The sequence below is a fragment of the Netta rufina genome (assembly GCF_964035555.1).
Source record: "Netta rufina genome assembly, chromosome: 3".
NCBI classification, from domain to species: Eukaryota; Metazoa; Chordata; class Aves; order Anseriformes; family Anatidae; genus Netta; species Netta rufina.
In genome coordinates this window covers 23,777,347-23,804,454 of record NC_140125.1, presented here as the reverse complement: position 1 = coordinate 23,804,454, position 27,108 = coordinate 23,777,347, and the positions used below count along the sequence as shown (strand labels likewise).

General features: G+C 45.8%; 1 protein-coding gene across 1 annotated transcript; it reads left to right on the top strand.

The window, feature by feature from the left end:
- On the top strand, positions 1 to 25,760 carry DUSP10 (dual specificity phosphatase 10). Its single transcript, XM_084283349.1, has 4 exons — positions 1 to 124; positions 1,361 to 2,200; positions 20,470 to 20,847; positions 23,560 to 25,760. Exons 2-4 carry the CDS (start codon positions 1,405 to 1,407, stop codon positions 23,823 to 23,825), a joined length of 1,440 nt encoding a protein of 479 aa, XP_084139475.1. The 5' UTR covers positions 1 to 124; positions 1,361 to 1,404; the 3' UTR covers positions 23,826 to 25,760.
- The last annotated feature ends 1,348 nt before the right edge of the window (positions 25,761 to 27,108 follow it).

Below are 27,108 nucleotides of genomic sequence, written 5' to 3'. Positions count from 1 at the left end.
GAAAGTAAGCAGGAGGATGCGGCCGGCGCGCGGCCGGCGGCGCGGGGCAGCGAGCGCCAGGCACAGCGGCGGCCGCGCGGGGCCCCTCGGCGCGGGACGCACCGGAGCGCGCCGCCACGCGCCGGTACGGGCACGGGGCAGGGCGCGGGAGCGGGAGCGGGGCTGCGGGGCAGGGCAGCGCTGCCCAGCCGCGGGGTAAAAGTTGGCTTCTCCGCTTCTTTTTCCCTTTTTTTATTTTTTATTTTTTTATTATTCCCCCCCCCCCCCTTTTTTTTTTTTTTTTTTTTTTAAGGGGGCTCATCTCTTTGCCTTACCTTTTATTCTTTCTTTTTAAACTGCATCAGGAGAAGGCGCTCGCTGCTTTCCTTTTATTATCATCATTATCATCGTTATCATCATCATTATTATCATTACTATTACCATTATTATTATTGTTTTTTTTTGGGGGGGGAGAAGCCGTGCCGCAGCTGCCCGCGCTCCGTCCCGCAGCTCGGGAGCGAGCCCCCCGGCGTGCTGCTGGAGGGGAGCGGGGGTCCTGGCGGAGCTGTGCTGGGGCCGGCTGGCTTCCCCAGCCCTTCAGCCCCTTCAGGTTGCGCTGGGCTTGTTGCTCTTCTCCAGTTTCTCATGGAACTGGGGAGGTTTCGGGGCTTACATGCTGTGCTGTGCGGCAGGGGCTGCGAGCCCGGGGCACTGGGGTCCCCCCTGGAAGCCTGGGCCTGGGGCTGCCGTAGCCCCTCCGGGCAGGTGGGAGAGCCAGGCATGAACCCACATTCTGTAAAGGTCCCCAGAACCCCCTTTCCCCTCCCTTTTTTTTTTTATTTTCTCTAAACTTTGCATTTGAGTTTGTCCCTGATCATTTACTGAAAAGTTAATCTTATTCCTGCTTGCTGGAAGAGTCGCGTATCGCCACTGAGACGTTCGGCTCCTGTATGCTGCTCCCAGCAGCAGAGTCGGTCCCGGAGTTGTTTCCTTTGCTTACTGCAAGGAAACGAGAGTGTGCCTCTTCATCGGGTGCATGCCTGGGGTTTCAGAATAGCTCAGCACCATCTGTATGGATACAAATGCCTCCCCCCCCCCGGGTGTAGCAGCACAGTCCACGGGAGCTGCATGCACTTGGCATTCCACTCGCACGCATGCAAGGAGCTGGAGTACTTGCTGTGGGACTGGAAGGGCTCTTCAACAGCTACTGCAGGCTGGTAGCTGTTGGAAGGGACTGTTAACCTGTGGGTAATAGGTATTGATGGAGTGGTTTGTAGTATCAGGAGGCTTACGTGATTTCATGATCTGTTTTCATCACCTTTTTCTTCTCCCTATTCCCCCTCCTTTTTTTTTTTTTCTTTTTTTTTTTTTTCTTTTGCAGGGTGATCTTGAGTTCTTCCTAATTCGCTAGTCCTCAGCCTCCTCATGCCTCCGTCTCCTTTAGACGACAGGGTAGTGGTGGCACTTTCGAGGCCAGTGAGACCTCAGGATCTCAACCTTTGTTTAGACTCTAGCTATCTTGAACCTGCCTCCTCTGCCAGCGAGAGCCACTCCAGTCTGCTCAGCGCAGCTGTCGTGTCCCTAAAGACTGCTAATCTCACGTATATGCCCTCATCCAACGGCTCTGCACGCTCCCTGAGTTGTGGATGCAGCAGTGCCAGTTGCTGCACTGTGGCAACATACGACAAGGACACTCAGGCCCAAACTCAAGCGAGCACCAGCAGCGCCGGAGCCCCCACAGCCTGCCCCACCAACCAAATGGTCAACAGCAATGAGAACGCCGGCAACTTGAGCCCCCTGGGTGGAGTGGGGAGCCCGGTCTCGGGCACCACCAAGCAGCTAGCTAGCATCAAAATCATTTACCCCAACGATCTGGCGAAGAAGATGACCAAATGCAGCAAGAGCCACCAACAGAACCAAGGGCCTGTCATCATTGACTGCAGGCCGTTCATGGAGTATAACAAAAGCCACATTCAAGGGGCTGTCCACATTAACTGTGCTGACAAGATCAGCCGGAGAAGGCTCCAGCAGGGCAAGATCACCGTCTTGGACTTGATCTCCTGCCGGGAAGGCAAGGACTCTTTCAAGAGGATCTTTTCCAAAGAAATCATAGTTTATGATGAGAATACCAATGAGCCAAGCAGAGTAATGCCTTCCCAGCCACTCCATATAGTGCTGGAGTCACTCAAGCGAGAAGGCAAGGAACCCCTAGTCCTAAAAGGTAACCCCCCTCTTTGACCCACATGCTGTGCATGTATTTGGCTGTACTCTTTGCTGGGGGTTGAACACTCACTGTGGCTGTTTATCTCTAGGAAGCGCTGTGTGCCTCGAGTGGCACACGAGTGGCAAAGCAAATGTCTTCCATGGCCAGATCATGGAGCTGGAAGCGCAGCAGTGGGGAGATGCTCCCCTTTCTCTGACTGTTGTCCTTGAGTAGTGGAGGGGGTGGGAGCTGGGAGAAGAAGGAAACATGCTTCCTGGTGTCTGTCTGTGTAGACAAAGAATTTCCCCAACTGTTTTCTCTAAATATTTATAGCCTGAGGGGCAGAAGTCCAGGAGGGCATACTTCTCTCTTAGTCACCAGATTGACCTTTACTTAGCAGACTTATTTTAGTCTATATAAAATTGAACTCCTAGGTGCTAGGGATGGGCAATGGGGAGAGCAAAAGAAGGGAAAAAGAAAGACAAAGGAGGCTGCTTAGTCTAGGGCATTGCATCATGGACCAGTTGACAAAACTTGAGGAGCAGTCGAGTCTTGTTTTGGTGGTAAAGGGTCAGAGTAACAGACAGAGGGAGATACTCCTCTAAAAAGGGGTCTGAAAGGGTAGTTAGTGTTCATGTGTATGTATGGATGCACACTTTCATATGTTTTTTTTTTTTTCCTACTTGAAAGGCTTGTGTTTTAATGAGTTCTTTGGCCTATCCGTTAATGTTCAAGGGGGGGAATGTGTCCCACCAATTAAGGCAGCATCCAAGGACACTTTTCCTTTCTTCCCTTTATTCTGTAGCTCCTATCTCCTATTTATAATGATGCTGTCCTCTAGATTAAAGCTCTTTGCCCCCTGGGTATTTATGCCATTTGGAGGCATAGTTGATAGAGATTGGCTATGGTACTGAGAAACTGTGGGAGTTGTTGAATACCTCATACTGTATGTATTTAATTCACTTCAAAGTAGTAACTTTTACAGGAAAAACTACCCTGCATGGTGTGGCAGAAGTATGGATTGGGCTAATGGTTTAGCTCATTTTCTCTGTTTTAGTTTCATACGCTTCTAGGAGCTAAGAGTTCAGTGAGGTACTCGTCTTCGGCTAGATCTTGTGGAAACTTAAAATTGCACTGAACTTTCTTCTAACTCACAGCAAGTGTTGGGTCATGCTGGGTTGACTAACACTTGCTGCAGGTTCACAGTATGCTTTTGAGTGTCTCGGGTCAGACGGTGCCCTTTATCTGTGTGACAGAGAGAAGAGGTGCTTCGCAGAGGTCTCGTCCCTGAGGTCTCCTCTCTCTGATGGTACTCATTCTGTTGCAGCCAGGCATATGGCTTGTGTTGTGTAGTCTGGAAGTCTTCCTGCCCTTAGAAGGCAGGCATCTTCAGCACCCCACTTCTCTATGTTTCTCTAAAAACACTGCAGCTCCTGCCACCACAAACTGGCAGTTTTTCTGCCCCTGACATAGGAGGCGCCTACTGAAATGGGGCCATGGAGCTGATGGGCCCTGTGGGCAGGTCGTGGGCAGCCCCTGCTCCCACCTTCCCAGGCTGACCACTGCTTTCTGGGTGCTACGATGGGTTTAACTGGTTGCTCATGGGATTACTTGGGCCATTTTTGGTCTTCAGCTACTGAGAAATGTAAGCATCTATTTCAAAGACCTGCTTAGGAGAAATCCCCTCCTTGAGCTGTTTCTGCCAGCAGACCTGGAACTGTGTTGGGAGACAAAGGAAGCCAAATCCCTTGCTTTCTGGGTGTAGTAATTGGCAGGGCTAGAGCAGACCTCACCTGGGGAAGTGCAGAAGGGAGAAGATACAAAAACAAGAGTGCTCCTGCTGTCACCTTACCTCCCTCCCTGTCTTTGAAGTGGGGCTCAAAGTGTGCTCAGCTCATGGTAAAGCAGCATTTAGAAGGGATCAGAAACTGAAAGAGAGCCTAAGGAGTGGTACTGGAAGCATTCATTATTCAGTTTCACTGATCTGTTCAGTTTTTACTTTTCCCTCATGCTTTAGTAACCCAGGAGCTGACACCCGGTGGGCCTGCACGCCTGTGGGTGCAGACACCAAAAAGAGGCCGGGGGTAGCTCTCTGCCTGTCTCTTTCTATTTTATTTTTTTTTTCCCTTCAAGTGGTTTTTCTCTCTTGCTGCAGTCCAGTCCTAATTTATTGCGGCCCATCTGATCCCGTGTTGTGTTTGCAAACACCGGTTGCTAGCCGCGCCGGCCAACTCCACGTCCCGCTGACCCGGTGCCACATTCTCCATCTTTGGTGCGGCCTGGCGGCCCGCGGCCGCCCTGCTCGTGGCGCGGTGTCACGTTGTGGGGGGAACCCGATCGGCAGCACGGGGTTGGGTTTCAGCCCGGGCTTACTGCTCGCCGGGTAGCGGCGTGGCCCCGGGTGTATTTAGGGTTAGGTGCCCCAGTCTTTTTCAGTCGCAGATAAACTCCTGCGCCGTTTCCAAAGGCCAGACTGGTCTATAGATAAATGTATGTATAGGGTGCCTTATTAGGCTCCGGTTAAAAAGAGGTGGTCTGATTTATTTTTAATGTAGCAGACCGATATAAACTGACTGACAGGAGAGCACTGGGGCTTTACGGGGTTTTTAAGAGCTCTGTGCCTCCTTTTGTGTCTCTCTGCTACTTCCTTTAATAGGGAGTGTTTCTTGTCACAAATGAAGATTGGTATCATTTTCAATTCAGCTCTTCAGAAGCAAAGACTTAATCACTTCTTTGTACAGAAGCTATATTAGTCACTTAAATAGTGGTGTAACTCTTTTTTTTTTTTTCTTATTTTCCCTCAGAAAGATACCATGTTCTTAACACTGTTGTTACATGGGCATTAGCAGCTGAAGCCATCGGGGCTGAAGCTACTATTCATATCTTATATAAAATATAAAGCAGTCGTGTTTTTCCCCTGTGTGCTCACAGTCATTCATGCTAGACTGGTTTTGCATTTCTACTGAAACCTAAAGGCCTTTCTCTTTGTGTATGCATCTTTTTTGCCTAGTATTGGGAAGGAGAGGAGGTAAAAACAGTGATGTGAGCCTGGCCCCCATTCTGCTTGATGCTGATGGCAAAACTGTTGCTGAATTTGGGGAGGAAGACCTCAGCAGCCCAGGTTATCCTGGATGGCCTTGTGCCTGCCTGCCTTCCCACAAACTCAACACCTTGTGATGAGACCATTACAGGAGAACACCGAAGTATTTCTGCCTTACTGGAAGAATTTGCCTTCCTTGGGTGTGTTAGCTCATAGTGAAAATGGCCTGCAGTTTTGGGCTTTTCGCATGCTTTATTTTGCTCCTGGGACATAAAAATAGGAAGTAGGAAATGCATTTGCATTCAAATGGGAAGTATGATTTTACACAGAATGAAATGTTTAGGTTTGGAGTTGAGCATCTCTTTTCAAGTTAAATTAAATCTACAAATGAACTGAAAATGAAAAATTGAAGCATCTGTGCCAAAACGTTTCAACAGCTTTCAACAAGAGAAGTTGCTTTTGTCTCCCTAGTCAGTGTCTAGCGCTGTTGGTTTCATCTTACCCTTCCTCCTCTGCCTTTTCGAGCCCCAGCTGCAGGAGCCCTGTGAACCCATTGAAGTCTTGTACTCAGTACTCAAGCTCCTGTGTTTGACCACAGGGAAAGACAGAATCCAGAAACAAAGATGTAAGATGTAAATTTGCTAATAATCCATTTTTTCCCCCTTTGTGCTTTAAAGTGATAGCTGGAGCATTTCAAGGGGCGATGATAACAATTAGTTGCTTCTCTGTTCTTGTTCCTGGTTTGAGGAGCTTACTTGTGCTCTGGTTTTCAGTCTTGCCATTGCTCATCTAACAGGGAAATAAATTAAGTGACTGGGTCTCAATAGCAAGGCGTGTAAAACCTGCCAGTAAAATCCCTTCAGGCTTGCTGCCACAGTCTAAGAATAACTTCAGATCTCTCACCAATGCTGAAGTCACCTATCAGTGAAGTTGAAACAACTACAAAGGGGCCAAGAAACCTATAAAAGGAATAAACATGTACCTGTTTTATACTCTCCCATGTCATTGCAAAATACTACGATCATTGCCTTTGGAATACCTGCTGTCATAATCTGTTGCAAATACATGATTTATTATTATTAATTATGTAATTCAACAGTGCCTGTGTTACTTTAAGCCCTAATTGAATTACTCTGCACAAGTATATTTGAGAGTAGAACTTGACACAACGGTCAAAAAATCCAGCTGTCCAATTAAATATGTGCCTGGCACTTATTTCCACTGGAGATCTCCACTGAATAATTATTAGGTCATGGTTGAAATCGGGAAATGTGTATTTTTAAGTGTTAAGTAATACATGTGAAACATCCAGTGTGTTTAAAATGTGTTCCCTCTGTGCTGTGGAGGAAATTTGGCCTCATCAGTCACTGCGGGGGGATGGTACGGGGATGACACTTCTCCTGGCTCTGTAAGGGATTTTACCTTCAGTTTTCAGAGGCTGATTGCTGGACCTGAAATACACTCCTCCTCTCCCCTGCCCCTCCACCTTAAGGTAATTAAGTTATCAGACACAACACTTAAATGAGTGGGGTGTATGCATGTACACCTTTTGCTTATAGATAAAATGGGGTAATAGTGGTTTTTTTTTTGTTTTGTTATGTGTTTGTTTGTGTTTTTTTGTTTGTTTGTTTTTTTGAGAACAAAATCTTTTCTTTACCTGAAGTGGAAGGCTTCTTCAGAAGATTGCACCACTAAATTTTCCAGTTCAACAGTAATGGAAAGTGTAGCATTTCTTCCCAGATGATGGCATCTTAAAGTTTGAAGTGCTGGATTGCTTGGTACCTGCCATGTTTTGGGAGGCAAAAGGAGCAAAGTCCATGCTTTGGAAAGAGACGAGCGTGAAGACTTCTCTTTTTATGTGTCCAGTTTCTCATACACTTGGAAACCAAACTAAGAATCAAGAAGGAAACTGTTATATTAGCCAAATACCTGTAATGCTAGTAAAGAAAAGTTTGGCTCCAGCTCTGTTTCAACTGAGGAGACATCCTCTGTGATGCTCTTAGTTTATATAAGTTGGGTTATAATTAGCTGAAAGCCTTAAGTGCTGTCCTTCCCCTGTTATGGGTGAGATGCTCTACCAGTAAGATCTTTGTGCCTTTATAGAAGTGCTTACCGATGTTTTATGGCCTTTCATTCTTAAAGTGACCACAGCCTTTCTGAGAGGCACGGGCTGGAATAATAACTGAATTTGAGGTTTGAGCAGTGTCTGGTTTTTAAATAACACAGATACTTTTCTTTTTTAGAATATGTATATGCTTTTATTTCTTTTAAAGCAGTGGCCACTCATGTATTTTATTTTTTCTTTAAAACTATGCTTAGGAGCACAAAAGTTTCTTTGCCTTTTCAATACCTTTGAAGTGGGGGATCAGCCACTTGTCTTCAGGCTATGACTCTTTACTTGGTGAAAAGCCACGTTACAATTTTTTTATTTACAGAAGGAATTCTTAAGTGAAGAAATACCATGAATGGGAGCAGTGTGCGCACGGTCTTAACACTTGAATCTTATACATTTATCAACCAACCAACCAATCAAGAAAGAAATATCCACCGTGAGCTTGCAGGGTGATAGAAGTCTTCCTGCTTAATGAAACAGATCATTGTTAATCTGTTTAAAGGATGACCTAATGCTTTGTTTGTCCCTTTGTGCAAAAGATAAGATTATGCGTGGTGCCTTGGCCTTTCTGGGTTGTCTCTGGTAGGCTTGGAGGAACACTGGCTGCAGAAAACACAAGGTTGACCTGAATATCACTGTGGTTGTTTGCCTGGAGCTTTGTTTCTAGGTACTCACCTGAAACTGTCTTCAATGTTTTATTTTTAAAACATTTATGTACTGTAGTAAGTAGAGAAAGTTAAACTTTTTGTGAAGTAAACCTGAGGTGCTTGATCAGTCAGGGCTGAAAGAAGCGCAGATATCTTATGGCTTGTTCCTCCCCTGAAATTTTGAGCCGGTAGAGAATCCTATTCAGAAGAAGGTGAGTAAAGGTGCCCTCTTGAGTATTGCATTTTCTTGCTTCAGCTTCATCTGGCAGGTCTTTCAAGTGGTTGCCTCTTGCCTGTGAGCTGTGGCCTTGATCCAATAAATTTCTTGACAGAGTTTATAATGGTAGAGCTCTTCGTGCACCAGTGCCTCTGGGATTTGGCTGGGGTGGAAACTAGCCACAGTCATGGCTGTGCCTGTCAGTGTAGCAGTACTATGTGGAGGCAGAATGGGAGCTACTATGAAAAGCACACATGTAGGGGCACTGAGCCTACTTTCAAAATGTTTCATTGGGGTTATTTCTGCAGCTTCAACATCCCAAGGCAATCATGGTCTCTGCTGTGTGGCCGATTGATACTCTTATGCCCCATGAGCTTCAGCAATGAATCTGTGGGGATTTTTAATGCCTTGTGACTGTTCAGTACAGGAAACTCTTTGCCTCAGCCGGTATCTGTGATAAAGGCAAACTCATGCCTTGGAAGCATCTCAGCCCTCTGGAGATGGTTTTTGTGCATCAGCTCTGAAAGCTGTTGGTACCCAAGGAGTGAAAGTCCCTCAGGCAGGTGGTTGCACACCTGGCTCTGGACCTGTACAGCAGCATTTTAAGGGTTGAATGGGAGAGGAAGATGGGAGTAGTTTCTTCCCTGTGTGGTGCAGGAAAGGGGTAATCTGGCTGGAGGGATAACTGTGCCTAGATAGCAGAGCAGTTTCAGGGCTGGGGAGCTCTGACTAAGCGCACACAATAGGCTTGCTGTGAGGCCTTGGACAAGTCACTTCAATGTCTTTTTTCTTTCCTTTTTTTTTTTTTTTCCCTCTTTGCACCATTTGTAACACTGATCTCATCTCTGACTGTGATCTGTGCTAAGTGTCATTGACCCAGGTTCAGCCATGGATCTTCCTGGCCCATGAAGTGGGAGAGGGGCTTACAGACACCCTCATCCCTTAACGCTGCATCTCTGCTGAAGTAATATGCTGTAGGCTCTGACTTGTCTGTGGGTGGCTTTTGTTCATCTGAAAACTCAAGTTTCATTTTTCTCTCTCTGCTTTGTGAGCAGGTTATGTCCTTTCTCAAAAAAGCTCTCCTGTGAGTGGCTTGGATCCCAGAGGAGCACAGGCCTGTGCTCTCCTGGTATGGTGGTGCCTCTAAGAGCACATCACAGCTCCTGTTGTAGTCGGTGCAGTGAGACCTGAACCAGCCAGTCTGCAAGGACCAGCCCTGTAGGTGCAGGTGCCAACCAGTCCTATGTGTCCCAGAGGAATAAGCCTCCCCTTGCTGCTGCCCGGAGCACTGCTGGGCCTATGTCCCCGCAGCATCCTTGGCCGGGCTCCAGGAGGCTCAAGTGTGTGCACAGGGCTGTCCCAGCTGGGGGCCTGGGGCTGGAGCGCCCTGGGGGACTGTAAATCTGTCAGCACCTGGTGCTGGGGGGACACAGAAGCACTTCTGGAGCTGGGAGGGCCTTCTGGCCGGGATAAAGGCTTCAAAGGAAGAAATTGGGTGAGGGACAGAGGGGAATAAATAAAATAAGATTAGGGGAAGGTGTTGGTTCCAACTTTTTCTGCTACAATCTAGCTTTAAAAAATATCTGTAACATGCCCGAGTTTAATTCACACTCCATTCACCATAACAGAGAAGAAACATTTCAAGTTAAATGTAGAAGAAAGAACAACAAATGCTACTCCTCATCTACAAATGAATTTCTCTCTCTCTCTCTCTCTCTCTCTCTCTCTCTCTCTCTCTCTCTCTCTCCCTATATATATATATATATTTATATTTATATTTATATTTATTTATTTTTACAATGGCTTTAAGGAATTTGGAAAATAAAGGATAACTTGCAAATTTCTGTCACGTTAGTTGAATTGTTTCTCACTAGTTTATGTCACTGAAGTGTGATATTAAGCCTTAAGTGAGGAAGTGACCAATAATATTTTAAAGCAAAAGCTATTGTTAAGGCAGGTGACCTGTGTTGTGTCAATGATGGACTCTAATTTGTCTTGGCTGTTTTCTTTGCTAAGATAATAGGAGTCCTGTCTGTTCACTTGATTGAAATTAAGTTATTCTTAATTTACACAATAGAACTTGCTGGCATATTGTAGGTATAAATAAAAACACTTAATATGATTGTTTAGCTTGAGATTAATCTTCATAGGTATTTTCCTGTTAGCCCTGTAAGGTAGTATTACATCTCTATCAAAGAAAAACACAGTGCCTGTGCTTTCTGGGAAGTTTTCTTTATTTGTCTGTGAAGACAAGGAGACTCAGTTTGGTTTTGATCTAGATGAAGAGATTTCCTTGTTTGATTGCTGCTGAGTTTTGGATTCTGTAACTCTTCTTCCTTTGATCCTGGAGTGTAGGTTCTAGTTATGCTTCCTCAGCCATGAGGGTTGTCAGCCACCGCGTGACCCAGTGCTGTGACCCAGTTTGAGTCTCCTGAAGACCAGGAAGGTGTGAGTTGCTTAGTGTTCAGCAACTGGCTTGATGTCATGAGGTGGGAAAGGCGTGCGAGATGTACAGCTCAGTGGTCCTGAGCCTACATCAACAAACAGTCCTGTAGCATGCCGGGATTCAATTTCTGGTTGGGCTGGCCATGCTGTCTATGTGACGGCATGGGAGCTGGCCGGCACTTTGCTCGTTCTGGTGGTTTGATGCTTTTATTTTAGGACAGTATGGCACTAGAATATCTCAAGGCAGTGCCCTTTACTTCTGGATTTTCTTCATGTGCTTCAAAATAGTTTGTTGGAAAGTGTCAAATGAGAGCCAGATATTATTATTTCTAGTCAAAAGAACAGAAACTCTTCATTTTTAAGAGGATTTAAATCCAGCAGGAATGAATGGCATTCACAAACATTGGTGTGTTACAGCAGCGCTCTGTTTTTCTTTCACATTAATGCAATGTACTGCTGGTGTTTCTGATGCAGAGGAACAGTGGTTTGGACTGGAAAAGAGCCTGTGTTCATTCTCGGGAGAAACAAATCAGCCTGCTTGGAGTGAAGCTGTCCTGAAGAGAAGAGGTTGCCCTTAAAAGGGTAAAGTGAACAAATAGATGGCTGACCCATGGAAATGTCAGTGTTCTCTAATATGTACTAATTAAATATAACTGTCCCCTCCTACACATGCAGATGTCTGAAACAGTGCCTGGTCTCTTCTCTCTCTTCAGATGTGCTGAGCCGGGGCCCTCTGAGCTGCCTCGGTCCTTGCACACCCCAGAGCATGGGCACAGCCGCTGCTGGCTGGCTGTGGGTCAAGCAGTGAGGGTGGGCAGGTTGCTTTAGGGATGCATATGCTGATAGGCAATCATGGGAGGCAATTTAATGTGAAAATATAATATTTATTTAATATTATGTTGAAATTTAAAATAAGTTTAATAATAATACAGATTGAGCACTGATATTTTGGGAAGGTCTGTTCTGTTCTGCCTGTCTGTGAAAACAGACTTATAGCTCTTTGTCAATATAAAACAATTTGTGGTATCTTTATGACATTAAAATAGTTTCTGTTCCCTCCCCCCTCACTTCCCTTTCATACATAGCTTTAGCATTTCTTGATGACCTTTTTGTTAATATGATTTCCAGTGGGAGCATTTCACAGTAGAAGTATGTATTCCTTCAGGGTTTATGCTGACATTTCCAGTGATTATTTAATTGGACCTCATGTTAGCTTAAATCCCCATGGGAGAGCATACTTTTGCTATGAGAAGTTGTAACGTGTCTAATTTTGAGTTTCTGCTATAAACGCTTGCCCTCCAGGGAGGGTAAGTCCAATCCTCATCTGTCACTGCAAAATTGTCACAGTAGTGTGTTTGGGTTGGGGGACTGACTTTCTTGTTCCAAGCTGTGCTCTTTTATTTATTTATATATATACATACATATATATATATATATATATATATATATATATATATATATATATATACACATATATATACATAGATATATATATATGTGTGTGTGTATATATATATATATATATATATACACATGTTCTTTATACTGAAATCAAGAATATCTTTTCCTCTTTCATCTTCCTGACTGCTTTCTGAGAATAAGTTTGAAGGATGCTGTCACGTGGTGTGTTTTTCTTCCCTCCTCTCTTTTCTTCTCCTCTCTTTCTCTCTCCTGTGAATGCTTTTGTTTCTCCCACATGGACAGACTATATATCCCAGCATATAGGGGATTCTAGTTACAAAGCTGGAACCACTGTCCTGAATTCAGACGTGGTCCAGAAGTGTTTACAGTGACTTCTGGAGGGGCTGGCAAGTTGTCCAGAAGATACCATTAATGCTTTTGGAAGAGCTGTTGAGTGAGTTGGGGAAGGGAGGTATGTAACTTGCATAAGTGGCCTGTGTCCCAGGTTTAGAGTTTGAGGCAAAACCAAGTTTGACAAAAACAACAACAAAAAAAAACAACACACAACTTTCAAGCAAAAATACTAACAAACATTCCACAGCAGCAGGTTAAAAAGAAAATTAATAAAAATTGCTTGTTTCTAATTACAGCTAATGGATGATCTAGTGCTCCTCTGAAGAGGAAAAGCAAAGGGGTAGAAGCTAGTGGTGGGAAGAAGCAACTCATGTTCAGGTGTGGGAGACATTATGGGAGAAAATGCATTTGAACGAGGGTGGAAGCATGACAGGAGGAAATAAGAGGAGCTGAGCAGAGGCAGTGTCCCTTTGCAAAGGAAACTGCCTTCAGTGACCTCTCTCCTGCCCCACTGGGCTGTGTCCTTCAGGGCAGCAGCCCGCTCTGTTCCTGGTGTTGAAGTACTAGATAACAGTAGATAAGATTAGGGGCTGCAAGAGGCCAGTAGGAGAGGATGTGCTGTAGCAAGGGGCGTGAGATGTAGTGAGTTGAAATTAGAAATAACATGCAAATGCATGCGCGTATGCCTCAAAGCTGGGGGTGGAACTTATCGGTTTATATCTGGTGTTGCACGCTTGACTTTTAAAGGGACCTCAAAGCAATTGTGTCAAGGATGTGCTTGTAACTCCTGTAGGCCAGAGCTTGTCTACAAACCAGCCTCCCATGGTAGTTCACAAATGGAAAAAAACTGACCTTGCAACTTCTCTGGAATGCATGGGTTTGCTTTTTTGGGAGTTTTTTTTTCCCCTTTTTGAAGTGCTGTTGGCAGCTTGATTAGAGGGAGACTAGATTAGATTGAGTGTATCAAGGTGGAAGCTGTTCTTTGTGAACTATGTTTACTTTTACTTTTTTGTTTGTTTGTCTAAAGCTTTATCTTTTGTGGCAAGGCTGATGCCAAATGCTGTGTGGGTGACAGGGAAAGAAACCCTGCAACGGGTTGTTTGAACCTCCTGTGGACAGGCAAGAAACACACTTGTAGGATTGGCAAGTGAGACGTGTCTCACGTTAGCAGCTGCAGAGTAGAAAAAAACCTGTAGTTATTCATGCCTTTGCATTCCCCTGCCCCCCAATTCTCTAAAATCAATGTAGATTCTTGAAGCCAATGAAGATACTTAAATTGTGAAAAGGTGGTGAATGAGGTTTCTGCTCCAAAGGGCTGAACGTGGCTGCAGTTATTGATTTATTTATTTATTTTCTTCTATTCTTCAACAGGAGAAATAGTAATGTGTAAAACAGCCTTGGCATCACTGTGTTCTCCTTGTACCACTGAAGGATGCATATCCCCCTGCATTGTGGGCTCAACCTCAGTTTAATCTCCATCCAATGTTTTTATAAAAAAAAAAAAAAAAAGGCAACAAAATTTCCTTGAAGTCAAAGGAGCTACTTCTAATGTCATCTAGACGAATGTGGTTCGATAGGTCCCCACTCTGTTTGAGAGAGATAGGAGTTGTCCTTCTCATCTCTGCTTCCTGCTATGTGGGCCAAATACAATATTTTCAGCCGTGGTGCAACTCCTGAGCTTTCTACAGCAGTAAGGGTGAATCCTGAGCAATGCTCACCAACAGCTGCAGTGAGGAGGACGTCTGTCTCAGACAGGAGAAACACTCCTGCAGTGACATGCTTGAGTTAGCGCCGTTGCTCTGAAAGATTTGGGAAACGCAGTTCTCTGTAACCTACTGTGGAGCTCTGCTGGGAAAATGGCTGTCTAGTGGTGCGTGAGGAGTCTGGATGTCCATCCTTTCAGTACCCATGTTGTGGTGATGGCTAGATCTTCCACTACAACATCGTTTTTGCTCTTGTGCTCTCTAGGCATGCTGCCAGTGCCTACAGGCCCTAGTATTGCTTTTGGTACCGCGTAGGCCTACCCCTGCTTGAGGCAAAAAGTGGAGAGGGGTTGAGAGAGTAACAGAAGAAATGTGGAGAGCGAGGGATTTTACCTGTGTCAGACAACACAGAAATAGCAGAAGGAAGATGTACGCTCGGTGCACCCCTCGTCAGGTTACAGCTCAGATACAAGGCCCTTTGAGCATGGCCATCAACCTCCTAGGCATGGCGTTGGCTGGTGGTAAGGAGCCGTGATCTGGGTGGCTGTCCACATCCTGAGAGTGGGTTTGGCCACTGCTGGCAGAACCCTTCTTCAGCCTGTAAAGCTGTTCTTTTGCCCTGGGGGGGAAGGAGGCAAGTAGCTGTGATGGATTCGCTGCTAAAAGCGTAGCCGAGCATGGAGAGAAGATGCATAACAGCATGACCCAGATTAGTTCATACTAATCAGCGGGTGCCAGGTACATCCTGCCCATGGTACAGGAGCAGCAGGGTGCCGGGGTGGCCCCAGGTCTGCACCCTCCTGCCCGGCTGGGCAGCACCCTGCCTGCAGCACACCTCTATTTTTACATGCTGGAGCCACGTTTGTTTAACCTTGAGGCGTCCTGCGCTTTGAGTCGACTTGACACAAAGTCATCTGTTCATTAATAACACAGAAGCAGTTTAATTGTTGTCTTAGTGGAAAAATACATGAGACTGTCATCAGCTGTTGCTTCTGGCAGTGCTTTTCTGCAGTAATGTAAATAAATGAGGTCACAGGTTTAAAGGAACAGGCTGTACTTGCACAAATTCGAAGTGTGATCTTAAACGGATACGCACCAGTTCCCTGAGTATCTCCTATCTTGGTGTTAGCTTGTGCCCTACACGCTAACTGCTTAAAGCTGTAACCTTTTAATGTTAAACACAATCGCGGTTGAGCTGTAGGGGCTCGATGTAGTGTGTAGGTACTGGCAGAAAACCTGCTGAGTGGATGTGCTAAAACTTGGGATTCGTTCCTCAGCTATTGAAGCTCTCAGTCACTCACTACAAGCTACGTATCACCATATTCTCCAGTGGCCCTACCTGTGAGAGCCTGGCACTTTGGGAGGGGTGGAGGTTGCAGCCCAAATATATCTTTGTCACAACCCTGTGAGACTTCTGCTTTTGTTGCATGTGTGCTTTAGTTTGGTGGGTGGTATTTTTTTATTTTTTTTTGAGTTGGCTTTGTGGTATTGTAATTGAGGACGTGTGGATCCAAAAATCCATCTGAAGAGCTTTCAAAGCTGTACAAAAGGCCTGTTTGTCTGTGGGGATCACATGTTCTATCTAAATGTGGATCCCACATCTGCAGTCTGTCATGTATAAAAACACGTTCCTGTTTGTAGTTGTAACAGGAACACCCAGTACCTGCTGCTCTCAAAACAAAGCCCAGCCGTGCACATGAGGTGATGTAAAGGTAAGTGCAGGTGTTACCCTGTGGTCAGGTTACTTCATGGTACTTGCCTCTGCTTCAGCTCTCCCTCCCCTGGGGGGAGAGGGAGCAATGTAACTTACTCTCTTTACTGTGGGGTAAGAGCCTGTTTCCAGGTAGGAAGCATATTGTATATCTATAAGAACACATCATAAGCCCACATCCTAGCATATATATGCTCACGCTGATGAAGAAGTGTCACGGAAGGCGTGGGAGGGGGGCAGGTGTTACTGAACTGCTTGAATTTCTTTTAGTTCTGTCTTCCCTTAAAAATCACTCACACAAAATGCGTGCAGATAAGCGTTGTTGGTTTTGCTCTGTGTAAAGATGTCCGTTCCTATTGCAAGGTCACGGTTGCTTGTAAAAACCGGTTGCTTTGTTTCTGCCATACGTTTTTGTGCCTGTTTTGCATCAAATGCACCCTTTCCCGATAGCAAATGACAGACACCGTGTTTGGCGTGACTTTTATGCGAGCATCATGCTGCTTGTCTCTCTTTAATTTGCTCAGAGCTGCCCTGGCTCCCGTCCAGCTGCTAACCTGGCTTCAGAGCACTGGTGTGAGCCCCGGGCTCCTGGGTGACTGTGGAGCTGGGAAATGTGCGTGCAGCTGCTGCCCAGGCGCTGCGCAGTGGGGCGTTTGAGAAGCATCAAGCAAGATGTTTATGGGCAGATGGCTGCAAAAAAAAAAAAAAAAAAAAAAGAACTTGAACAAACAAGTATGAATAGCTGGAGTGTACACAGTGCTGACTTAAAACTTCCTAAAAGTTTTGACGTCTCAGACAATCCCTAGTCTGTTGTCACTTACTAACTGTTCTGGCAAGGCAGGGTGGTGGAATATTTCATGCGGCTTCTGTAGTGATAACTGCAAACCTCTCTGGCTCTTCACAACAGCAGTGAGCAAGAGCACTGGCTTCTGATGCGTTTCACTAGATAGCAGGTCAGCCTGTCTGCTGTGGGCATCCTACTTCTGTTATCCTTTTCCCTTTTGATAGAAATACCATGGGTTTCTAGGTGCACTGGGCATCCTTGTGTGCCTGTCACTTCATTTGGATTTGGGTAGGTTCAGGCTCCCAAAACCTGCCCAGCAGCTGTTTTGGAGAAGAGCATGCATAAAAACACTTGGGATGTTCTCCGCATCTGTTTATGGGCAGTATCAAATTGGCTGTGTGGTTCAGGCTTTTTACCTGATTATTACAGCTACGTGGTATGTTTAAAGATAACAAAGACAAGTTACAAGTACAGCACTCTGTAGAAATGGACACTGATAGCTAGTCTAGCTACTAGCGTTTTTGTTTTGTCAGTGGGTTGCACCTGAACATCCGAATGTCTTGTTGAAAGTGGCTACACAGTTGAGCATAGGCTTCGTGGCTGGAGCTCAGACTGTACTGCTATACATGCTGATGGTCCTTTCCAGTTCATATATTGCCTGTCTGCTGAGGCTCTCTGTATATGATGAAGGCTGAAAAGCTGCTTCTAAACGCAGCTTGCTTTTGTACTGGTGAGAGGCTCCTACCAGGTTGTACCCCTCACCCGTGTTCCCTGCCACCGCCCTCACTAACATCTCCTTCTTGCCCCAGGTTTGGGAACGCTTGAGCATCTTCACTCACTCTCCCCTACTGCACAAAGACTTTAAATGATGTCTTCTGCGTGCTGTGTTTACCATCGTGTCCAAAGTCCATCCTTCTTTGACTCTTTCTGAGTGGTCATAATGAGCTTCTCTTGGGCTTGTTTTGTTTGTTTGTTTCTTTATTGGAGGTAGTCTTTCAAACATGGCAAACTAGAGTATTATGCATGCACAAGCTCCATTTAAATTATGCTAGTGCCATGTAAATTGACTAGGAGTGAGGATGGTGCATGCTAAGTGTGCGGGAAGTCGAGTTAAGGAGCAGTGCTGCTGAGGCATCTAGATCTTGTTTTGAGGCCTGAGAGGCTGATTTCAGCACAGACCTAAGCAGAGCTCCTACTGTTGTGTTTAGAGTTAAGCTTTATTCCAACAGCATCTTGCTGCATCCTTTCTGGGCCCCAGTGTTGCTGTCCATTGATTCCTTGCTCATGTCTGAGATGGATCCTATCCCCAGTAACACACTGTTTCAGGGCTGTATGCTCCAAGAGTTGCTTATACATGCTACTCTAAACATTATATATGTATATGCTACTCTAACTTTGTAACTCCATAGCCATGAGGGAGAAAAACAAGGGGGGGTGGATGTGTGCTGACATAAGGTTTCCTCTTCACTAGCAGACACCAAGAAAGAAATGGTGGATGGAGCAGTTGTGTGCTTGGCTACTGCACTTGTTTGGGTGTCTTCTATACGATGTGCTTGGAATCACTTTCCAGCCTTTGGCCTGACACTCCTGCTGGAGCGGTGAGGATTGCCCTGCCCCTCCTGCTCTCTGCTGACTGTGGTGACAGCAGAGGAGTTCTGCAAAACGTGACAGGGAGGAGAAGACAAGAGGTTTTCATCCACTGGGCCCAAGCTCACACCAGGCACTGAGGAAGAATGGGTAACAGAAGTGGTGGTGTCTTCTGACCGGTGGGGCAGATGGAGGCGGCAGAGGAAAGATATAGTGAGCTCTTTCCTCGCTGCCTACAGATTGTCCATCCCTGCTGTATCTGCGAGGTGGCTGGTGAAAGATGATGCCTGCCACACCATAAGTGTGTCTGCACCCAAGTGATGAAGTAATGGGATCTTATCTCCACCTATGGGCGCTTCTTCCCAGAAGGCTGTGGAAGATCAGCACTGACCCTGGGGTGACTGAAGCTGCTTATTCTTTGAAGGTTTCCTTGGGAACCCTAGCATGCCCTGGGTGTCGTTTAAACAGAAGCATTTAAGTGGAAGGGATTGCTTACCAATGCAAAAGCAAAGTAAGAGTTGGAGAGGGGCTGGGACAACCAGAAGGTGGCTCAGGGTTCAGTGTTTAGCCCGGGCTGTAGCAGTTGGGTTGGGTGAGATGTCGGACATCTTCAGCATGGGGACCATGGACCATGGTCTTGCTTGTTTTCTTGAGCAGCCTGAAAGGATTTTTTCAGACCTTATCGACGCCAAGTGGTATGGTTGGCAGTTGAGCTCAGATTTTTATCCTTGCCCTTTCTTCTGTCCTTATGCCCCTGTTACAACAGCTTTGGATCTTTCAAGGCAGCTCTGTTTGTGCTTCATCCTGTAAACTCATTCAGATAGTGCGTGTGGGCTTTAATTGGTCTTCAGCCTTCCCAAAGACCTGGTCTGGGGCACTTGTACCCATCATGTGCCGTGTGGGGTGCCGAGATGGGGCCTGTGTGGGTTGCACCCTGTGGGCTGGCACTGGGACTTTAGGAGCTGCAGCACTCAACACTTGGGTATTGAAGTTCTTGGCTGTTTCTGATCCAAAGCCAGTGTGACAGCATGGCTTTAAAATCTTTCTTTTGCTAAGTCATCGTGAAAGAGCACCGAAAAGACAAATAACCTTTTTGGAGGAGGGGAAAAAAAAAAAAAGGCGGGATGGTGACATTCAGCGTTTACTTTGGCTGATGGAGCTCTTTCTAGTAACTCAAGTGTATTTCTCCCCCCTCCTGATTTTTTTTTTTTTTTTTTTCCCCTTTTTGGCTTTCCTTTGACAAAAGTGCAATTGAGTCTGAACACTTGGCCCGCCTCGGCAGGCTGCGTGACTCCAAAGCGTCCCGGGGTGGAAGAGGAACCCGCGCCTGTGCGGGCCGGCGGGGGGCACGGCGGCGTTCCTCCCTCTCTGCCCCTGCCTCCCCAGGGTGGCGGAGCCGAGCCGAGCCTCACCACCTGCTCGCATTACCTCATCGGCTCCCAGGAACCGAAGGCCCGACGCCGAGTGGTGCTCCTGGCATTGTTTGCGCTGGGAGGGCTGATGTCATGCCAGCTGATGTCAGCCCGCGCTTTGTGTAAGCGCTATGGAAACTGGGCAGGTGGGGAGCCCGCAGCTGATGTAACCGCCGGCCGAGGTGTGGAAAGGAGCTCTGCTTTTCTTCCCGGGGCTGGGGAGACACCCGCCTGGAGCCTGGAGTGGGGGGAAAAGGGAAAATGCTGCTTGAAAAAAACCAGTGGTGTGACTTGCGGTAGAGCCGGGGGGGGAACGTGAGCCAAAAAAGTGACTTCTCCCTTCCCCCTCGGACCTGTTTCCCAATCCATATTAATATCCTAAAAATAGCTCTTGCTGGATATTTTCAGACAACTGGGGCAGAAAAAGGAGAGCTGTTTGCCACATGTTAAGCGAGAGCCCTGGTTGCTGTTACATTACGAGGGGTGGTGATCCTCCTGTCGGGCCAGGCACTGTTCTCCTGGGGCTGGGGGTGCCCTGCAGGCCTGCCCTCTGGCAAGCAAACTCCCTGCCCATACGAACAGGTCTCAATAAAAGGCCGACTTGCTGCCCTGTTCCAGTGTGCTTGGAGCTGGCTTGCTCGTGGTTTTGATGCTTTCCTTCTTGAGGGGAAAAAAAAGCCTTTGTTTTTCTTTCACCTCCTGCCACAGGCTCGCAGGTGAGGCGGTCCCGGCGCCCTGATGTTGCACAGAGCCGTGTTCAGGGCTGACACCAGTCCTGGTGGTCCTTGGGGCATGCTCGAAAGGAAGGTGGGGCCGAAGCGGCGCTTTACCTGTGGTCTCTAACCAAAATATCTGCTTGGCCTTTCTCCCCAGGAGGACTCAGCGGCTTCAGGCAGAACCACGAAAACCTCTGTGATAACTCCCTCCAGCTGCAAGAGTGCCCAGAGGGGGGAGGAGGCAGCGGTGCGTCCGCGGTGCCCCCCACGCTACCTCAGTCCATCCCCACCACACCGGACATCGAGAACGCTGAGCTCACCCCCATCCTGCCCTTCCTCTTCCTTGGAAATGAGCACGATGCTCAGGACTTGGAGAAAATGCAGAGGATGAACATAGGCTATGTGATCAATGTGACCACTCACCTGCCCCTGTACCACTATGAGAAAGGCATGTTCAACTACAAGCGGCTCCCGGCCACTGACAGCAACAAGCAGAATCTCAGGCAGTATTTTGAAGAGGCTTTTGAGTTCATTGGTAATTATCCTTGGCTGAAACGATTCCTGTTTTTACCGTCTTCTCTGCTTACCTGTTAGTAAAGCATAATATTAATTCCAGGTTCTAACTTCCATGAAGGCTGTGCAAGGTCATATTTACTTCTGTTTAGATTGTCAGAAATGCTGAGCACCTTGTGTTTCTGCTGATTCTCATCTCTGGCACATCTGACTAAGTAGCCTAGGGGTACAACTTTATCCATTGATAGTGATGCCGGATCTCCAAATTTAGTACTTCTGAAGCCCTGCTTCCCCCAGCTGAGATTTTTTTTTTGTCATCCCCTCTTCGTGATTCCTTTGCATTTCCTAACCTTCACAGTGGCTTCCATCCAAATTTTTATATTCATTATTTTTAATGACAACAGAGTCTTCCCCAGCTCAGTTTTATGAGAAAACTGACAAACCTTCACACTCCACTTATTTTACCATTAGATTTGTAACTTTGGAGTGTATGTGTGGGTGAGTGGATAGTGGTGACAACTAGTATTAATTAGCTTCAAACCCTGTAGGCTGTGAGAGAGTTCACAGTAGAGATGCAGTTCCATCTGAAACTGGGGAGGTGGCTAGAGAAATGAAGTTACCCACATTGCTCTGAACCTTGCTATGGTCCACACAATGCACCCTTCATCCACATGCAGGGGGCCTGGTCAGTGAGGACATGGGGTAATACTGAAAGCTTTTGAGGACCTTTTCTTGCCCTCCTCTATGTATTTGTGGGCACAGCTTCCACAGTGCATGTACAGAGTTCACAACCTTTTGCAGCACGGTGGATGTCCATTGGTGCTTGTCAAGCCCAAGTACATGTCCTTAGAGGTTTTCTGAAACAGCCTGGATGTGGTGCAGAACCACAGGCATGCAATTTTTCTCCCTCTTGCTGAGGCTGGGCTAATCTTGTTACCAATAGTTCAGGCTTGATAATGAAAGACAAGATGATGAAAACATGCTTCTGTGTTATATCACAGCTTAGGTCCTTAGCTGACCCCATGGACTTTTAAAAGTGGACTCAGAGCTGTCTTCCTCTGTCCCTGCTCTCAAAAATAGCCACTGTTTATGGCTGCTGAGTGAGAGCATAGGTGCACAGCTCCTCTGAAACTTGAGACTGCTTGTGCTGGCTCCATGGGGTGCTCTGGTGCTCAGCAAGGATCAGGTACTGGTCATAGGGCTGGGTCCTGGGGTGGGGAGTCCAAGCTCAGCATATTCTTCTGAGCCCATCTGCCTCAGTGGTGCTAGGACTCACTGCTCTGAAGCAGGCAGCTCTTGGGTGCTGCTGGGTCTGGCTGTGTTTTGCTTAGCAGGGGGTCGTTGTGCTGATACAGCCTGCAGGTAAGATGTTTCAGTGAAGGTGACTAGGTGAAACACTGCTTATGCTGCAGCTCTGATGATATACAGTGTTAATTCTCAAGTCTTCCCACAAGGAGCTTCCAACAGCAGCCATTTTGATTGACCTCTGCCATGCAGACAACCAAAAGATCTCTGTTTAAAGTCATTATTTTCCAATGGCTCCTAACCCAACCCCAGCTCTACCAGCAGCACTGTCAGGCCTACTGATCACTATGTTCATAGGAAGGGGAAGAAGGCACCTTTTGGGGAGAAGTGAAGGGCTAGAGCCCTCTCTGAGGACAAGGGAGAGGAAGTATCACTTTTTTTTTCCTTAGGGAACAAAAACTGGGTCAGGAAATCCAGTAAAACCTAAAACTTTGAATTCAAGAAGACAGGATGATGCAGTAGGCTAAGGTTTCATAAAGTAACTGCAAAACTCCACTGAAGCCTTCTGGGGGTGAGGGGAAGATTTCTGTATCCAGCATCCCCGTGAACTGCAGGGTTAGAGCTCCTACACCACACGCTATGTTTTTTTTTTTTATTGTTTCATGATCTAACCAAGAGCAGAGAAAGTAGCCTTGCTCTGAAAAGGTTTAGAAAGTATTTTAAAACCCATTTTGCTTCCCTTTTTAATAATTATAGCTCAAGGGGCTATCTTTGTTTTTAATAAACAAGTGTTTCTCCATTGAGTTTTTTTTTCCATAGTAAATTTAGCCAGCTGGGGAAGTAACTAGTCAAAGCTTTCCCTCCCTCAGGGTAAACTTTTAAATTGCATTTGAGAATGTTTGTAAATGTTTAAACAGTAGGTCATTGGCATATATGTATATAAATAAATTTAAAAAAAAGCCAACAAAACAAACACAAGTTTAGTGAAGATTAAAGCTGCAGGAAGTGAAACTGAAATGTGCAGATTGCCCAGATGAAGTTAATTTCAAGAGCCTCAGAGATTAGGACAACAAAGTGCATATATTCTTTGTTATGTACTGAATGTGAAAATACCTACTTCTGGAAAGGCATATTGCTTATCAAGGCAGAGAAGCTGAGATACTGAATAACACAGTGGTGTTGTGAGAGAGGTGGGGACGGAGCTCAGGCTGCCTTTTTGTGGACCTTGACCGCCTGCATAAATATTTGCTGGCAGTTCATCTCTAACAGAGAGATCTGCAAATGTGGAGATCTTCACTGTTAGGCTGGTCTGCGTGCTTCACCTGAAGGAACTGTGAAACCCATAGACTGGAGATGGAAGGGGAGGAGATGCTGCTGTGCCTCTAAACAGATAGAGGGGCTTTAACATCAAGTTACTCCTAATTGCACTGAGCTTTTCTAATTTACGAAATGGCAGAAACTTTATTTTTTCTGTTTTTCTCATTTGCAGAGGAAGCCCATCAGTGTGGAAAAGGTCTCCTCATTCACTGCCAGGCCGGTGTGTCCCGATCTGCCACCATAGTTATCGCATACTTGATGAAGCACACACGCATGACCATGACAGATGCCTATAAATTTGTAAAAGGCAAGCGACCAATCATTTCCCCCAACCTTAACTTTATGGGGCAGTTACTGGAGTTTGAGGAAGATCTAAACAACGGCGTCACACCACGAATCCTCACACCAAAGCTGATCGGCGTAGAAACTGTTGTGTGATGGTGAAGTCAACGAAGGGGTTAGCGTATTCTTCACCTGATTTAGGGCAGTGATGGGTGGGTTTTTCTTTTTAGCTTCCGGGGGGGGGTGGGTTGTGGCAGACTTTTTGTGAATAAAAACCTTTTTTTTGTGAGTAAAGGTTTTTAAAAGAGATCCAAGAACTTGGCCATGTTTGGGATGTGGTTGTGGTTTCCTTCCCAGGCACTGGCAGAGCAGGGAGACTTTGGAGCAAAAGGAATACTTCAAAAATCAAAACGAGAAGAAGAAATATTGGGCTTTTTTGTTTTGTTTTTTCTTCCTCCTGCTCTCCAGCTACTCATAGAGTTTATGGCTAAGTAGTCTGTGCAGGTTCATAGACTGAAGAAACCTAAGTTGAAGATGAAATGCAAATGGCCAAAACAAAGCAGAAAAAACTCCCTGAAACATGAGGGCCTTCATTCTGCAAAGGCTTTGCTAAAGATAACCTAGCAAAATGCTCACTGATGCAAAGGAGATGAGAGCAGCTTAAAAAGTCTGCAAGGCACTTTTCACACTCCTGACTCAAACTAAAGAAAAAAAAAAAAGTTTTTTTGGCGTGTTTCATGTTCCAGTTCTATTTTTCTATTTTGGGGTGTAAGGTTTTAACAGTAAGGGACTTTGATCATTCTATGCCATATGCCTTCACTGGCTTCTTGTGCAATAATAATTTGGGGTTTGTTTTGAGTGTTCAATCCAATTAGAGTTGGCTGCTCACTAATAATTAGATAATAATTTTAAGGTCTAATAGTGAAATGGCAGCCGGCTTGGTTCAGAAGGGATAAATGAAAGCAATTATTTTGTTCCTTTATATGATTTTGATCCTGGTTACAGTGCCATAAACCTTGTTACATATGTATATCAGAATGTACAAAAATTGAGAACAAGCAAAGTTTATTTAAAAATATTTTTCGCACAAAATATTGGTGTGTTTCAGTTGTCTATGTAAAAATAATTGATTATAAAAACAAAAAAATCCTTTGGAAAATGCGTGTCCTTTTATTTCTTTAGTGATTTTCCATTTGCTTTTTGTGGGATGGTGTGTTGTTTGTTTTTTTTTCAGTGTACGTTGCTGGTATCTTTTGTTTGACATCTCCTTTTCAGTGTTTTATTCCTGTCCTCCGCTGGTAGAATGTTTTCTTTATTTCTTTCTTTATTTTTTGTTGTACTCTTGCATCCCTTGCTTTCTGTAGCCATGTTTCTCTCTCCTGGAAGTACATCAAGCTTGGAGCTGTTCAGCTGAATTGGCACAACTGGGGAGGGCTTTTGGGGACAGACCTACAGCTGAATAGTCATTTAGAAAAATAAGAAATAAACATTTTTTACTGATTCCTTTTCATTTCCTGCAATTAGCTTATCTTCTGTGCTACAAAACTATTTTATAGAAATATATTGGTCTCCTCCATGTTTTTTCCCTGGCCTCTCTACCGGCTGTTCCTTTTGCAGTTCCATGATCCCTGGCCACGCTGGGATGTTTCCCTCTCTTTTGCCCATCTTTCCCTTCATCCCTCCCCTTTTCCAGCTATGTCAGTGTTACATGTGGTGCATATTGTAGAGCTGGTGCTTTTTTCCCGACAGTGCCCCTTAGGTGGCTGACTTCTTTTGCTTTCCTTGTTTGTTATTTGCTTTTTTTTTTTTTCCTGATGATATGGTATAACCTGATCTTGACTGTTTCCAAATCAAAGTTTATTTGTATGAGCCTAAAATGAGCTAGAAAACGTTTCTCGTATGATTCTGTTGTGCAAACTGATATATCCCAGGAAGCCTGGTAGATGTGAAGGTTTTTCCTAGATGAAAACCAATGTGGACTGAACCAAGTTTAAAACAGGACCTGTCAGAAAACTGATGTATAATCACATTAGACATGTATATTTTTGTGGACATTTTACTTAAAATGTTGTTACTATACAGATATTTTCTTGAAACTTATCCCTTTATTAAATTATTTTTCTACTGGAATTGATTTTTTTTTTCTTTCCTATGTTGGTCCCTTCACTGAGATGCCCTTGGTGGCGAGCGTTGCCCAGGCATCAAAACCTCTCAGGCTCTGACCGTTCTGGGGCTGAGGAGTGGCTCGATAGAGGGAGCACCCTTTACCATCTGGAAATCTGAATGCCCCAGGAGGAAGGACATCCCCTAGCAGAGATGGTCTCCTTCCCCCTTCCCTTGCGCTTGGGCTCAACCTTTTTCAGCTGTTCTCCATGTGTGGGTACACCTGAGTCGCATCAGTAGCTGACAGAGAGGTTAGGAATGCTCTTTGCTGGTCTGAGTTAGAGGAAGGGGAGACTAAGTTCAAGATCTGTGTTGCTGTACTCAATTTCCTTTGGGGAAAAACAAATCAGAGGTCCCTCACCTGTTCACTTGGCAGGTGTGGGCTATGAAGGCTTCATGGTGAAGCAATTACAGAGGGAGCGCGTTGTTACTGTATGGTCGCAAGGTCTGCCAACCACTGGTTGTAGGCAGGTGTGTCCAAAAGCACTCCCAGGAGCTGATGGGACAGAGATAGGAGCCACGAGGGCTGTGGGAACGTGCCCAAGAGGCTGGGAGTGTCTCAGCCTCAAGTCCTGACTGGCCAGTGTCGAGCTGGCTCTCGGCATGGGCACCACCAGCAGCAAAGTCTCCCAGGAAATGAAGATGCTGATTCAGGAGGGAGGACAAAAATAAAGCACGCTATCTCCTGACTGAGTTAAGGAGGTAATCAAAGATAACGAGTGGCTGATGGCTGGCTCATTAGCAGGTGTCTGCTTTCCTGTGGCATGCTTGCCTGCTGTTCCTGTAGGTACCACAGAAGTGGTGATGGATGAGCAGGTTTCAAATGGTTTCAGCACAGCCTGAAATTGGTAGCTGATAATTGGAGCCCTTGGTTTCCCCTAAGCACAACTTAGTGTTCTGCCAGCAGTGGAGGGAGATGGTTCAAGCTGTGCTGTGGTCCAAGGAGTGGTCCCTGGTGCTGCCAGCCTCTGTTTGTCCTACTGATGGGTGCAATTTTAATCAGTCTGCTCAGCTGGACGCTGCTTCTGGTGAGTGGTTGCTTTCTTCCTCCTCTCCCTCTGTTTGTCTCCTGTTCCAGTGGAGCGTAAGGTGGAGCAGCAGGCTCCTTTCTTGTCTTGATTTGTTTGTTTTCTGCATCTTTTCCAACCCTGTTGCTCCTCAGACCAGAGAAAAGAGATTTAAAACCAGTCATTTTAAAGGTATGAGGCATTCTTAACAATCCATAAATGTTTTCAGGTACCCTGTTGGGCTCCTGGTTTGATTTGAGCATTGTCCA

Bases quoted from the DNA above. Each gene is read 5' to 3' on its own strand.
- DUSP10 (XM_084283349.1), top strand. From the start codon at position 1,405: ATGCCTCCGTCTCCTTTAGACGACAGGGTAGTGGTGGCACTTTCGAGG. The intron at 2,201-20,469 runs GTAACCCCCCTC...CTTTCTCCCCAG, and splicing joins GGAACCCCTAGTCCTAAAAG to GAGGACTCAGCGGCTTCAGG. The intron at 20,848-23,559 runs GTAATTATCCTT...TCTCATTTGCAG, and splicing joins AGAGGCTTTTGAGTTCATTG to AGGAAGCCCATCAGTGTGGA.